Source organism: Pinus tabuliformis, chromosome 6 (assembly GCF_031772625.1).
Source record: "Pinus tabuliformis cultivar Carrire ecotype Pingquan chromosome 6, CPIR1, whole genome shotgun sequence".
In the NCBI taxonomy this organism is placed as follows: Eukaryota; Viridiplantae; Streptophyta; class Pinopsida; order Pinales; family Pinaceae; genus Pinus; species Pinus tabuliformis.
Genome location: NC_142292.1, coordinates 701144687 through 701159942, shown reverse-complemented (window position 1 = coordinate 701159942; position 15256 = coordinate 701144687). Strand labels below are relative to the sequence as shown.

The following is a 15256-nucleotide window of genomic DNA, read 5'->3' as shown; positions in this document are numbered from 1 at the left end:
TATAGTCCAATTTAAATACTCAGGACAAACATAGGAGAAACCCACTCTTAAATATTAACTCAAGAAATTATCGACTCGATTGCAATCAAATAATAATAATACAAAGAGCATAAACAAGAACAAATATATCAACCTTTAGGGATCAATAATTCCTCATCATTCACACAACGTTGAATATGATTTACTCACATAGGGATTTTAACATTCCTCAATAGTAACATAGGAATTAAACTTGCACATTACCCTCTGTAAAATCCCAAAACTTCCTAGCCTCACATATGTAGGAACAAAACCTATTTAGCCATTCTTTCTATAGAGTATCAATCATTACAGAGATTCACTCATCTCTTCATATTCACACACATGGACTATAATTCTAATCGAACTTACATGATTCAAAAATTCCATGCATACAAGCCATCTAAACTAAAATTATGCTCAATTTAACATAGGTATCTAGAAACATTCCATATCCATGCTCTTAAAGAAAAAATGTTCATTTTTACAAGAATGCCTCATTCCTCAACATTACAAGCCATGCTAAATCAACACCATTAACAAGCATAAAAAATTTTAAACAAAAGTCATAAGTAGGCATAGATATTTCAATTCTCTAGGAGTGAACCATTCCTCATACACAACATGTAATTGGGCATTATGCATGAATTCATTTTCCTCAATATATTATAGGTATTAAACTAGCACATTAACTTGTATCAATTCACTCATTAACACCACAACTACATAAAAATTTAACCATTCCTTGTTAGCCACATAGAGGATTAGCAATACACCCTCATATAGGAAATTAACACTCCTCGTTATAGCATAGACACTAAGAAAGTGCATGAATTCAACCTGTTTCTCATAATTTATTGGGGAGCTAAGATTCCCACTGTTATAGGAAACAAAACATTCCATGCATTCAATAGAATTTAAATGACATATTAAACATTTATATAGCATTTAGTGGCATATAAATCATAAGTAATACTTATCTTCTTATGCAGGATCTAGCTATTGGGATTGGCACTACAACTCCATACCTAACCTTAGATGAGTTGCAACCAATTATTTCTTTCATCTTTCACCCCCAAGCCAAATTCCAAAGCTTGAGGATGAGTTCTTAAGGGATTAATTCAATTCTGCTAGTCGAAATAGTGACTATGGAGGACCATCCATCTCCCCCCACTAGCTACTTCATGCAGTCCGTGTATCACACAAAATCGAGAGGTGCACCACCTTCACCCCAAAATCATCAAGGTTATCGGGGGGCTATATCTCCACCTCAAATTAGCAAGGAAATCCATAGTTCTATATAAAAACCATGAAAAAAAGGAGAGGGGATAAACAACTCTCCTACCAAGAATCCAAGGAACATGACTCCACCTAAGTTGTCAAGGGAATCTAAAGAAAACCATCTCCACCCTCGACTCTTATAGGGAATGCATAGACTATTTTCCTCGCATGAGAGTTATTTTTCCAACACCCAATTCTCAACCGAAGGATGACTCTACTACCCTATGTTTTTATAGCACCACAAAGTTTTTATTCTCTCATTCTTACTTAGTTGTGCACTTTGTTTGCTATCTTTTTCTCTTTCTCTGTAATAGTGGTAGTCTTCTATCAATCCGTGAGCATTCTCTCTACACATATGCTCCCTTCCTTGTAGTGAGTGGAGTTTCTTCCCCTTTGAGAGTGGTTTGTCTTTTTCTCCCTCTTCGTGGAGTGTGATTATCCTCCCATTATTTAGTTGCAACCATTTGTTGCTTGCGCCAGAAGAAAATGTTGTTGCCCTTTCCTTCTCATCCATGGTTGTTCTGTTTTGTGTGGTGGTGGGGGATGTTGTTGTGTCATCTCTCTACCCCACTCTCTTGTTGGCTAAATGATTCCAATTTAAGGCATACCTACCATTCATTAATGGCTTATGATAAAACAAACCAAGCTTCCTTCAAATCCCAAGCAACCTCCTTCATCAAACTCTCGAATCTGTGTTCCAATTTTCAAGCATTTTTAATTTAATAAAAATATATATTAAATTCTTATAATGAAGGGGAATTAGTATGTGGGTTATCACACTAAATATGTTTGATCATTCAACCATGTCCATCATGGTTTACCTTGGTTGACCATGTTCGAGCATTTTGAAATAAGTAAATAAAAAATTGACATGCCTTGAAACCTTTGTTGCACTCTAATCGGCCACACGAGGTTGGTTGTTGGTTGTTTTTACAAGTTGTGTGTTGGAAGAGAATCTGGTTGGTGATCACATCGTATAATCACAAACTTCGAGATAAGTAACCATTTCCAAATTTAGAAAATTTTACGAAAGTTAGGACAAGTAGATAACTTTCCCATTTTCATATAAAACATTGATTTGTATGTAAATGTTCGTGTATGTACAACTCACTATTAGTTTTTTTTTTTTTTTTTTTAACTAATATTTAAAAAAGCAACAACAAAAAACTTTGTTCTAATTGCATGCACTAGCATTTACATAAATAAATCATTTATTCTAAATATGGCCATATTCATCAATTGTTATGGTCCATATTTAATGTCTTCAGTGCTTTTTAGTAATGTGTTTGTTGAAATTTTGGCAGAACTTTTTGTTTTAAATGAACCTATATTAATTAGTTACTATTTACACAAGAACACAAATTTCTCTGATTTACTTTATTTCAAACTTTTGTTAGCTATTTTCTAAACTCAAATCTAAACATTTGTTTTTTTGACACATTAACCACCACCAACTTCAGTGGATGTTTAGCTAAACTTCAAATGAAGATAAAAGTACATCTAAACTTTTCTTAGGTTAACACCATTAGATTATGTTAGAGAATTTTAAGTTGAAATAAATTTTTATTCCATGGTTTATCTATTCTGTAAGGCTTTTCAAAGATATATAATATGAATTTCTTGTAAATGATGATGGAGAAAGACAATTTTTTATTTATCTATTTTATTATAAGTTATATATTAATAATTTTATAAATAGAAAATTTCAATTTAATAACTAATCTTTTCCATAATATGTGTATTTACTTTTTATTACAAATTAATTTGTCTTATTTTATTTTTAAAATTATTTAATTTCAAAATATTTATATTTAAAATGAATTGAGTTGTTCATTATTTTTTTATATATTTTAAATAAGTTTTTTATTCTTTTAATAATTTTAATTAAAATTTATAATAATTAATTATTAATAAACTCAATAAATTTATTTAATAATATTAATATTAATAGATTTAAAATGAAGAAATTTATTTAATAATATTAATATTAATAGATTTAAAATTAATAATAATTTTTTTGAGAAATTTATTTTAGTTAACCTGTTTTGATATCTTTAATCATTATTTCACTTCACTTGTTACCATTGTAATATTATTTGGTGAAGAAGTTAGAGTTAAAACTTAGTTTTCAGCAAAAAGTCATTAAATATTTTAGTTTAAGATTTATTATCTAAAAATGAAATTGGAATTTTAAACTGTGAGTTAAGGAATTAAAAATGAAGTAGTCTACCTGGGCGGAGGAATTGCCCGGTTTCCGTCGCCGCCCGGAAAATTGTCCGGCGCCGGCCGCCGGCAATCCCTCGCCCTCCGCCACTCTCCCCTGGCTCCGCCACCCCTTCCTCCGCTCGGCATTCACTCCCTGATTTTTCCACGCACCCCCTTCCTCCGCTCCGCATTCACTCCCTGATTTTTCGATGCAGATCGGATCCGAGCTGGCATCCTGAAATTTCGCTGACAGATTGCCCGATTCGAAATGGAGGAAGGTCCCGATCGCGATCTGCTCACTCACCTTCCTCCTCGACTAGGCGCCTCCGGCTCTGGGCTTCCTCCGCTCTGCTGCTCGCCACCAACACACCAGGTTTGTTCCGCTGTTTATTTTAAAATTGTTATAACCTTGCTCAGTTCAGTAGAATGATTCCCTGAGAGTTTTACAGCCGTTGTGGGAAACAATCGCAAAACTTGCGCTGAGGTTTTCGATTTGGATCTACCTGGGAGTAGTAGACTACTCCCTACTCCCAGGTAGATCCAAATCGAAAACCTCAGCGCAAGTTTTGCGATTGTTTCCCACAACGGCTGTAAATTGCTGCAAGAATCGTTACTATTCGATCACTGATTTCGCGCCACTCATAGTATTCTCACGGTGTTTCAAACTGTTCAATCAAACCTCTGGCAATTCGTTACCGGCCATTTTCAGAGTCGTCTGAAGTGTTTAAAAATTATAAACTAAGAGAAACCTCTGCACATTTTGTAAGATGAATTTGCCGCAATTTTTCCTACCATCTGCTCCACCTCCCTGTCAAACTTCTGCTTCTCCTATTCGGTATTGGAATAGGAGAATTTACAGTCAGCACGAGAATCCATGCATATCATAGCATCATATTTTATATAGGGAGTTTACTAACGCTTCCTCACAGACACCCATACTACACCTGCCAGGAGTACTGCCATTTGTAACCTTGCCAAAAATTTACATGCAGATCAGTTTTTTATGAGAATATGCTTGCAAGGATTTGAGTGAGAGACACTTTTTGGAAATAGCATTCACAACGAACCAGAAAAAATTCCTTCTTTTAGTCATTGACAAAGAATAGGTAATTGAGGTTGCGATCAAATCCATGTATAGTACTAGTAGGAACAGACTCTAGAGTGTCTAAAGAAGGTCAATGACCAACCATATGAAGGAAGTAGAAACAGATATCCGATGAATTTTCATCAGAATGTTCGTCAGATATCCAGCAAATGTTTCTCAGAATGTTTGTTAGATATCCAATGAATGTTTGTTGAAAGGTTCATCAGATATCTGATGAATGTTTGTCAAAAGGTTCATTGGATATCCAATGGATCTTTCATTGGGCATCCGAAGGATATGGGTCTGTCAGATATTAAAAAATAAAAAATAACAGTCTCAGTTGGCTCTCTATCTCCATATTGAGAAAGGGATCTTTTGCACCTACTCCCATTTCAAGTAATAAATTGGGGTTCAAATATGAAGTACCTTGGCTTTGTTCTCAAACCAAACGCTTATTGGATTTGTTCTCGGTGGCTTTCCTTAGTTGGCACATTGACCTTATTAAATGTGTACTTGAGGCAAACCTGGTATATTGGTTTTCTTTGTCATATATTGCTGTGGGAATTTTGGAAAAAATCAAAGAGAAACGTTTCAATTTTTTATGGAAAAAGAATAAAGGAAAGAACTCAATACCTGTGTTACAATGGGATAGACTGGCTAAACCAAAGCTGTTTGGAGGATTGAGACTACAGAATACACATTAATTTGGCAGGGCCCTCACAACAAAGAAAATTTGGAGGATTATTAAAATGATGGTCTCTGGAAGCATGTTATTCTCGCCAACTATATTGTCCCCCTGTTGATAGAAGATTGTATAACGCTAACAATCAAATTTACTGCTAATGTATCTATTACTTGGAAAGTCCTCGCATTGGCCCTCCTAGTTCAAAATTGGCTTTGCCAGAAATTTGGCAATGGAAGAAGTATCAGATTAGGGTTTGGTTGAAAGGTAGGTTGTAACTTGTGAGGGTTGACATAGATTATCAGAGATTTCTTGGTTTAGATGGTCCAATACTAGAAGAGTGGTACCTTTTCATCAAAAATTTGCAAAGAAACTTCATTACGCTGGACATAGATGAAAACTTTTTGGTCAAAAGATCCTGCAGGTGGAGATTAAACTGCCAAGTTAGGAATCAGGATACTCAACTAGCTTTTTGGATGATCCAGAAATGGCTACCTGGTGGTGGAAGCCTGTTTGGATGCTCAGAAGTTGATCCACAAGTGGCTAACCTGGTAGTGGAAGCCTGTTTGGAAGCTCAAAGATCCTCCAAAATCTAGGATTTTCTGCAAGCTTGATTTAGCAAACAAGATTCTATTTTAGGATGTGCTCCAGAGGAGATCATGGCAAGGTCCCAGCTTCTAAATTGTTTGGAGGAATAACGAAAAATCTGCACAGCATATTGTTACAAACTGCCCATTTACTGAGGTATAGAAAGAGTTTATAACTCTAGCAGGAGACAATGGAAAGTGTGGAGAATACCTCACTAGTGTACTTAAACTCCAGGTGGAAAACACTTCAATTGCAGATCATAAGGCCCTTCCTTGTATTGCAGCATGAAGAATCTGGTTGGCAAGGAATGCCACTATTGTTGAAGAACACTCTTTCACCCCAAAGTTTTCTATAAAATTAGGTATTGTTTATGATGAGATTAAATTGGTTCCAAGCCCAAAGCCTGTGAGACAGAATAGGACTTTAGAAATACACATAAAGACACCTTGGAGTTTCTTTGATGGTAAATGTAAAGGAAACCCTTGGGGGTGTGGTGCAGGGGGTGCTTTATTTCTTTCTAACTTACTTTACTTCTCATTCAAATTGGTTCTTGGGAAGGGGGCTCAAATAATTGGACAGAACTGAAAGCCTTGGCAGCCTTGTTAAGAACTGCTATAGAGCAAGCGGTGAACTGTTCCAAGTCTTTAAAGATTCAAATTTGTCAATTGATTGGATAAATGGGAAAACAGAAATGCATAATATCTGCCTCCACCCAGTGATGGAACAGGTCAGTCTTCTTAAAGGAAATTCCAATCAGATATCATTCACTCACATATATAGGGAACATTATGATCTGGCACTGGGCAGACAAGGTTTCAAACCTGGGAGTTCATGTTGCTGAAATTTTCTTAAAAATGGCAGTCAACAGGACAAATGGGGACCAGCCCCAAGAAACCTGGGCTTCTCTTACATAACCTTGCTTTTCACTGTGGATCAAAATGACAACAGCACCGGTCTTCTCCTTGCTCTTTATAGCATGTTCTGGAGGTGTTCTGCTTATCTCATGATAATAGCACTTTTTTCATTTGATCTTTCAAATAGCTTTATTTCAGCATTATAATAGGCGTTTTTGATATGTATAAAATAGAATCATGCTATACAGAATGTTGGTTTTAAACCTTTTTTGGACAGTATTAGGGACGGTTATGGTCTATTTAGTTTTTGTTCTCAGAAGCAAGTATAAGATGTAACTTCTTTAATCTTGAATATAAGTGTCAAAACCGGTGCCACGTATGTCAGGTTAAGGGACATCCAACATACATACATCCCCCAAACCATTCAGAGATATCTCCCATTTCAGTATAAAAAAATTTAGGTGATATAAAGCAGATGCCTCTGTGTTCAGATAACGTATAACATTTTTATTAGAGCAAGTTTCTCTATTTTCTATAGCAGAATTTCCAGGTGCAGGAGGTGCTTCCTGTTTGATAGTCATATTGGAATCATTTCTTGACTAATTCTGACCTGACAGAATCATTTCTAGTGACCAGATCCAGTGCCAGTTATATCAGAATTGCAATTAATTACAAATGACCAACTCGGATGGTTATTCCAAAGGCATGTGGTGACTACCAGATTCCAAGCCATATCAGAACGAAGGTCCAAAACCACCAAGGAGGGATCAATTCTGGTTTCTTTGGTGGTTTCCAGTTAGGTTACTCATAAACAAAGCAAGAAGAATATTGAGGCTCACTGGAAAATGATGCAACAGGACCAAAGAAAAACGAGAATTCATAATGCTTCTCACATTAAGGGATATGAAAACCAAACATGAAATATGAAAGATTAAAATCTAAGGTATCACAAAGATGGCAGGCTCCAATGAAATCTGTAAGAACAGAGTTAGGGTAGCATGGATTTCAACAAAGGCACTGGAGTAGTGCCCCTTCCACATAATCCTCAGCAAGATCATATGGTGCGCTCCAATGCAAGGAGTCCACCACTCATGAGTCCTACCACTCAAGGTCAAGGAAAAGAAACTCTGAATTGATGACTTGCTACTCAAAAGAAGCATGGAGACAGGAACTTAGGACAGAGGAAACCTATATGTGTCTCTACGCTCTACTAGAGCTACACTATCTATTAGTTCTATGACGTCCAATCTAGGCTCTAGGACAAGAGCTCTTCAAGAGTCTCTCAAAGAATGACAACCTGTCAGGACAATGTCGAGAAGAGGTTCAAGACCTTACCAATCTGATAGCTAAAAAAGTATGAATCTCTAATTGTCATTTCCAGCCCACAGTAAGAAGCTGGAAAACAAGATTGAAATGATCCACCTGGAAGAGTCTAGATGCGATGGGCCACATAGGGCCTATTACTTGCACCACCAGAAAACTGAACAGAAGAAACAAGTGATGCATCTGATGGGGTATGTCTGAGTACATCCCTAAAGGGGCTGAGATTTGTGCCCTAACACCTTCCTTATAAAAAATGCTAGGCATCTCTGGTCTGGTTATGGGAAAAAAGTAGTGAGGGAGACTCTCAAGTTCCTGTAGAAGGTGGCAGTACTTCCCTTCAATTGTGTAATAGATGGACATCATAAGAGATAAGACCTTCGTGTAATGCTCATCATATTGTTACGAATTGGGTGACAGCCAAACTTATACAGCATAATTTTGTTGAACATGTTTAGCATGAGATTTTAGCACTTTGAAACCTAGTGAAACCAATAAACCAACTCTTTTAAAAGACTCGGGGATTTTGTTCCCCTTCTAAAACAAGTTGATATATGGGGTAGGGAGATTCTATGAAACCTGTGAGAAATGAAAGGTGGGATTTTTTTACTTAATAAAGAAAATTGATATCTTGGTAAGAAGCATGTGACAATGGTCTTTTAATTTTCTTGAAGCTCTATCAGTACTCTGTGAATGGTGGTAGTTGGAATGCAGTGGTTTTCATTGGTTTTGATTATGCCTTTGTTAGATGTTTAAAGAGTGAAACTAACATAGTGGTTCTTCTTGATGATTATATTATACCTAAGTAAATCTGATGGTTAATGGGTTGGCTCTAGTGGAGAGCTACTTTAAACATGAATGCCACAAGGCACAATAGGGCCTTTTCTTTGTTCTAACACATCTCTTTTGCCACGGGTAGTGGAATGTGAGTGTAATGATTGCTTGCTATAAATTTCACATATATTATGGCAGCACCGAGAATCTTTGAGGACAGACTACTAGTAGAGTTGTGATGTAAACATACATTGTAGAAAACCCTTTAATTCAAGTCTAGTCCTGCTTAGCAAATGGTCACCCTAAAAAAACATGGCCAACATTCATTGGATTGCATCTGTTCATGTTGTCAAAGGAATCTTTCCTTTAAGGAATGCCTGGTTCAAAGTGAATGAGGCAAGAAGCAACATCTTAAAGGAAATGCTTGCATCCCAAATTTTTTGCATCCTTTTGTGCTGTTTATTTTTGTCATTATTGAGTGATTTATATTTTAGACTTCAAAAAAAGCATAAAAGAGGTTTTATATTTATATCTATATATATATATATATATATATATATATATATATATATATATATATATATATATATATATATATATATATGTTGGATAACTTGCTAAGATTGAAATTTCGATTTTGATGTCCTTGCATATTGTTTGACCAGATCAGTTCAAAATGGGCAAGCGAAGCAAATGGCAATATATCATGGATCTTGAGGTGCAAGACCTCAAAGGCAAAATGACGTTCTCTAGTAAAGACTTGGTTTGGACGGAAATAAATAAAAAAAACAATAGTATTGATCGAATTGCTGTAATCCCATTACGACGAGTTGCTGACTTTATCAAAGGAGAGGAAGAAAATCCTATTGCTCCATGTAAATTCATACGAAAAACAAAAAAAAAACCAAAAGAAAGAGCTACCGCTGCATTGCAATATGATATGTGAGTATTTAAAATATATATTGTTTAAATCTTTTCAAACCAAGGTTATCTTTCTTTGTATGTACTAACAATTTAAATTTTTGGTGTAGTTATCATTGTTCATTTGGCCTAGAGGACAAAAGAGGAAATCTTTCAGCTAAACGAAGGACCTCATTTGTGCAGAAGAGGGGTTGCCAATGCCACTTTATTATGAAAGTTATGCATGAAATTCCTGATAGAGCAATATTAACTTTCAATATGTATGAACATGAAGATGGAGAAGGTTGGGCTTGTCATGGTCAATGTGACACTTCAGGTGAGACCAGGGCCTTGCATAGGCCAAAGCTTTCAAGGGACATTGTTGCATATGTAGAGAGTTGTTTCTTTTTGGGAGTGCCTATTGATGTAGTGTATAGAACCCACATTAAAAGACATGTTGATATCGATGTGGCAGCTCGAGATAGAGATTTTTTCTTATGCAGGAAAGATATTGTAAACATCTATAATAGGTTGGCAAAGGGAAATTATCAACTTCACAAAAAGGATGAAATGAGTGTAAACCTTTGGTATCAAAAGCATCAGGAAGATTTTTTCTTTTACCAAAAGCCCAATGGTGTGGAGGTCCCTTTTATAATAGGGATTCAAACAAAGTGGATGTTGGAGACAATGGTCAAGCTATCGCACAATAGCTTAATAGCCATGGATTCAACATTTAACACCAATAAATACGGGGTAACTCAGATGCCAATGACTTATCGAATATATTTATTTAAGTTGTATACATTCAAAATGATTAATAACTTGTATTTGAATTTATGTAATGTTGAAAATGACAGTATCAGTTGTATACACTCATGGCATTTGATGAACAACAAAGCGGGGTGCCTGTTGCATGGGTCGTGGCATCACGAAACACATCAGATGATATTGCAATATGGCTGGAGCAGCTCATGCGCAAGTGTTTCCAAATTCGTCCTGATTGGAAAGTCAATGCTTTCATGGTTGATGATGCACTGGCTGAAATCAGTGCCTTGAGGTAACTTTAACATTGTCATGATATAACCAAACTTGCATTTTTTCTAAAAGTCCCACACTAAAATGCATTGAATATGGCAGGAGGATCACAGGTTGTGATGTGATCTTATGCATTTGGCATGTACGGAGGGCTTGGTTGAAAAATGTCAATTGGTTGGCCACTAGTTCCATAAAAGCCAAGGAGATGTTCAGTGAGTTAGGTTTCATCATGAAACACACTCTCAATTATGAAGTGGAAGATGCAATCAATCAATTTTTTATCAAGTTTGCAGATGAAGAGAAGTTCTTAGACTATTTCAACAAAAATTGGGTCACTGGAGATAAGATTCGTAAGTAAATTTTTTTTGTATTATATGCATTTTTTTATTTTATAAAGGTGATATAGTGAGACTGACATCGTTTTATTTGCAATTAGGTATGTGGGTTAAAGGTTGTCGGGAGTTTCCTCATGCAAATCAAGAGACCAATAATGCTGTTGAGTCATACCATTGTTACCTAAAAACAACATTTCTATCTGATAGAAGGAAAAAATGTGCCCGGAGGATGGATTGGTTATTGCATATGTTACTAACAACAGTTGAACCTTGTTATCGGTTCAAGGAAATCTTAAAAGAAGAAGGATTTCTAAACAACTACAAAAGAGAAAAGCAGCTAGAATCATCAGTGGAACGAGCAAGACAAATTTTGGACACTGATTGTTGTCCTCATGAGAACATAACCCGTGCTTATTGGGTGAGAAGTCAGACAGATCGAGGTAAAAAATACCTTGTCACCTGGTATCGTAAGGATTTTATAACGTGTGAATGTCCATGGTCTATCCGTGGAAACATTTGCAAGCATGCCATAAAGGTTAATTGGTTGTATTTCCACTCGGATACTTCAAATCCATTGCTTCATCAGCCTGCAGAGGATAACATATGCAATGACCCACCTGAGATCAATATAGAGCCTCAAAACCATGATGCAGATGTCGATGCTACTCTTATGGCCACAAATGTTGTTGATGCAGATGCCGAGGCACTTCATTTGGCAAGGGAGGAGTTGTTTAGCTATACACATCTCATTTTCGATAACCCTCCTACTACTTTGGCAAAGACAATCCAGTTGACTGGTATGCTTAAAAAAATGTTGGATGAAGCCAATAACTTGCATGTTACTGATTTTGACTTCACACCTGGATTGGGTTCTCTTGATCCATCTTTGAAGAGGAAGAAGAGTTTCCTTAGCCCCACAAAGAAAAGAAGAAGCAGCAGAAAAAACAGTGGTTTGGAAATTGATTTAAATGTTGATCCATCAGAATATGAACCATTTGAGTTTCGATACCTCAATAAGTGAGGACGTCATCGGCCAAATAATGTCGTGTCTATGGTTCCAGGTTAGTTTCATGTGTTGAATAGTCATGGTTTTAGATTTAAGTATTTAATCATCACTATTCTCTAACATGTGGTATGTTTATTTTTACAGCGATGCAACAATCCCCAACCATGGCGATAACCCAAGACCAAAGAGAGATACAAGACCATCCAACCTTACCTGCCATGCCAGGTACATTTGACACTCTTTCATTGTGTGTGCATATATACCTTGATGCTCTATAAAATTTCTTTGTGATAACGTTTGACATTTTTCTAGGTAACTATAGAATAAGTGGAGAAGCATCATCTTCTACCATGACTGATCATCTATGGAAGGACTTCAACTCTAGTGGGAATCAATGAGGTATGCATAAAGAATAGATAAGCTAGGTTATCATGGCGTCTTTGGGTGGCCCTTTATCATATGATAAGTATATTTATGTTTTCCCATTGTTATGTTGTTATGAAAATACCTTTTTCATAATCTGTTCATGGTCACTGAAAAATTTGCTCGCTGTCAAATAGAATCTCTTTACTTATTTATGTTCATGCAACATGTTTGATTTTTATACTTAAACATGTAGTTACTATGTTCTCATACCTATGTTCATGGTTCGATGTTTATTAGATTTATAGATCTTTATATTTTACATCTTTATAAAGTTCTGGTTAGATGATCAAAGGCCAACGAGGTTTGGACCTTATCATTGCGTTTTTTGTTGTTGGATTTTTAATTCCTTGCCTCTAATCAAAGATCTCATTGGATTTTCATGACTTCATCAAGCTGATTTTGCCTCCATGGAATAGTATATGATAGCGTAGTAGATTGTTATGTTATTTTAAACATGCCCTCTTCATGATTTGTTGATGTTCACTGAATGATGTTTTGTCCTTTTATGCTTGTGATAAAGTGTTAACTGTCTTGTAGACTACTCCTTATTTGTGATCCTGAATTTTGCAGGCATATGAACTCCTTCCAGAAAGGGCAAAGACAAATGGAAACATGCACTCTGCAAGAGAGCTAAGAGATGACTAAATAGCAAAAGCCCTGAAGGTGCTTGAATGCTCTTTGAAGAGACAATGGAAGGGACACAAATTTTTGTTGATTGAAGTGGACAGATTTGAGCCGAGGAAACTTTTAAAGCTGTTGACTTATGCACTGTATTGGATTTGCTACTCCTTTCTTTGAGCTATTATGTTCTCTAGCCTCTGGTGTGCCTCTTTTACTGTCGCAGTGGTTATTTCTATTCACTCAAAAAGTGATGATTTGTAAAAATTTGAACTCAGATCAAGAAGCAACTATATATATATATATATATATATATATATATATATATATATATATATATATATATAATGATTGAGCTATAAATTTCTTTGTATTGAGAGATAACTTGAAGTCTCTTTCTAATATTTAATATCTATTTTTTTAGATTACACTTTATTTTTGAGTTTTTGTTATTCATATTACTAAATTTTATTAACATGTTTTTCAATACTAATAAAATTGATGCTTTTTATATTTCATTATTTTTGGATCATCCTAAATAAACAAAAAAAAATTAAACTTTGAAATAAGTAAATAAATATCTTCTTCACAGAAAGATTTATTTCAATTTTTTTAAATTTTTAAAAAATAATAACATGGTAATCTTTATGAAATATATACTCTCAAATTTTATATACAAGGATTTTTTTTTAATTATCAAATCTAATTTAAATTCAAATTTGATAACTATACATTAGATTATTCTATTGACTTAGAGTTCAACGATCGGAATTTCACCCCCAACATAAACCCAAGTTCCCACTATAACTGGGAAGATCTTCCAATAGCTCATTTCCTAAAGAAGAAATCTCAAACACCTATCCCTGATTTCATAAGATTGCATCTTCTGCCATAGAGTTCTCATTTCCTCTTAATTTGACATCAAAGGGTAAAAGTTGAGTCTAAGTTTTCTCAATGAATGGTGATAATTCTTGTAGCTCTGTTTAGTATTTTTCTCTCAAAATCTTTAATATGTTTAATTTTCTATAAAGATTAAATTTGGAGTTTCACTTAAAAAATATATATGAACTTCTAAAATTTTGCAGGACGCAAACATTCCTTTCAAAATAGATAAAAATTGCAGATTAAATGCCTACTCTAATAGATAACAAGAACACAAAATATATATACACATATCACATCGGAATTTGTAATGGGGGAGACAGCCAACAAGGAATAAAAACTGGACTCTCAAGTTCATAAACCCTGTGATAACAGTCCAGTAGTATTACAAATAAATAAATCTTGTGATAAAGTCGAGTCACGGTATCCCAACAGTATGCATAAATATGGGAACACAAAAGCAAATTTAGTTCAGAATGTGAACTTTAAATGTAATGCCAATAGGAATTTATCAAACCTGCAATCAATTTAAGTAACACTGTTGCAGAGAGCCCAGTGAAAAGACTCCAAGGAATTTACAGACACCCTTTAAAGATGTGGATAATTAGATTTTAATGGGACATGAATAACATGTCTATTGTTGTCATAAAATAAATAAAAAAACATTACATAAAGCAAAACATTACAAAGACCCTTGTTCTAGAGAAGAGAAGTGGCCATTTACATTTCCATTCATGGACTTCACTTTAAGATTATTGATAGATAAATGGATTAAAAAAACAAAAAAAAGCCTTGTAAGAGAAGTTGCCATTTACATTTGCATCCATGGACTTGCAGGGATGTTTCTTGGATTTGGCATTAATGTTATTATTTTGGCAAATAATTTTGCTAAATGTTGGTAAATTTTTCACTCAATATTTTTCATATGACACGGAATTCAAATTCGAACTTTGTAACTATGATTTGAACTGAGAAGAGGCACGCAGGTAGTTGGAATGGCGCACAATCGGTAACTATGCTTTAAACTGAGCAAAGGCAAGTAAGTAGTTGGAATGACGCAGTGATAAGGTGGAAAGCTAGAGAGTTTGTTAACAAAAAAAATAGTTAGTTACAAAATTTATGGAAAAATGTCTGTTTATGGAGTTTATGACATTGATTTAAAAATAAAAAATATGAGAACTATAAGCAACATCACCTCTGCTCAGCAAGGAATCCTAGAAACATTGAAAAGAATCCTAAAACATTGAA

At 35.0% G+C, this 15256-nt stretch overlaps 1 protein-coding gene across 8 annotated transcripts; it reads left to right on the top strand.

Annotated features, from left to right (window-relative positions):
* Nucleotides 1-3517: 3517 nt before the first annotated feature.
* LOC149260610 (uncharacterized) lies at nt 3518-13427 on the top strand. 8 transcript variants are annotated; one of them, XM_089420893.1, is made up of 5 exons: nt 10050-11091; nt 11178-12137; nt 12227-12307; nt 12395-12481; nt 13079-13427. In XM_089420893.1, exons 1-2 carry the CDS (start codon nt 10947-10949, stop codon nt 12095-12097), a joined length of 1065 nt encoding a protein of 354 aa, XP_089277019.1. In that variant the 5' UTR covers nt 10050-10946; the 3' UTR covers nt 12098-12137; nt 12227-12307; nt 12395-12481; nt 13079-13427. The 8 variants fall into 7 exon arrangements, 7 of the variants coding, with proteins under 7 accessions (XP_089277027.1, XP_089277033.1, XP_089277023.1 ...); XM_089420901.1 differs by lacking the exons at nt 10050-11091; nt 11178-12137 and adding exons at nt 3518-3877; nt 9477-9748 and having other exon boundaries at nt 12405-12481; XM_089420907.1 differs by lacking the exons at nt 10050-11091; nt 11178-12137 and adding exons at nt 3518-3877; nt 9477-9748.
* The last annotated feature ends 1829 nt before the right edge of the window (nt 13428-15256 follow it).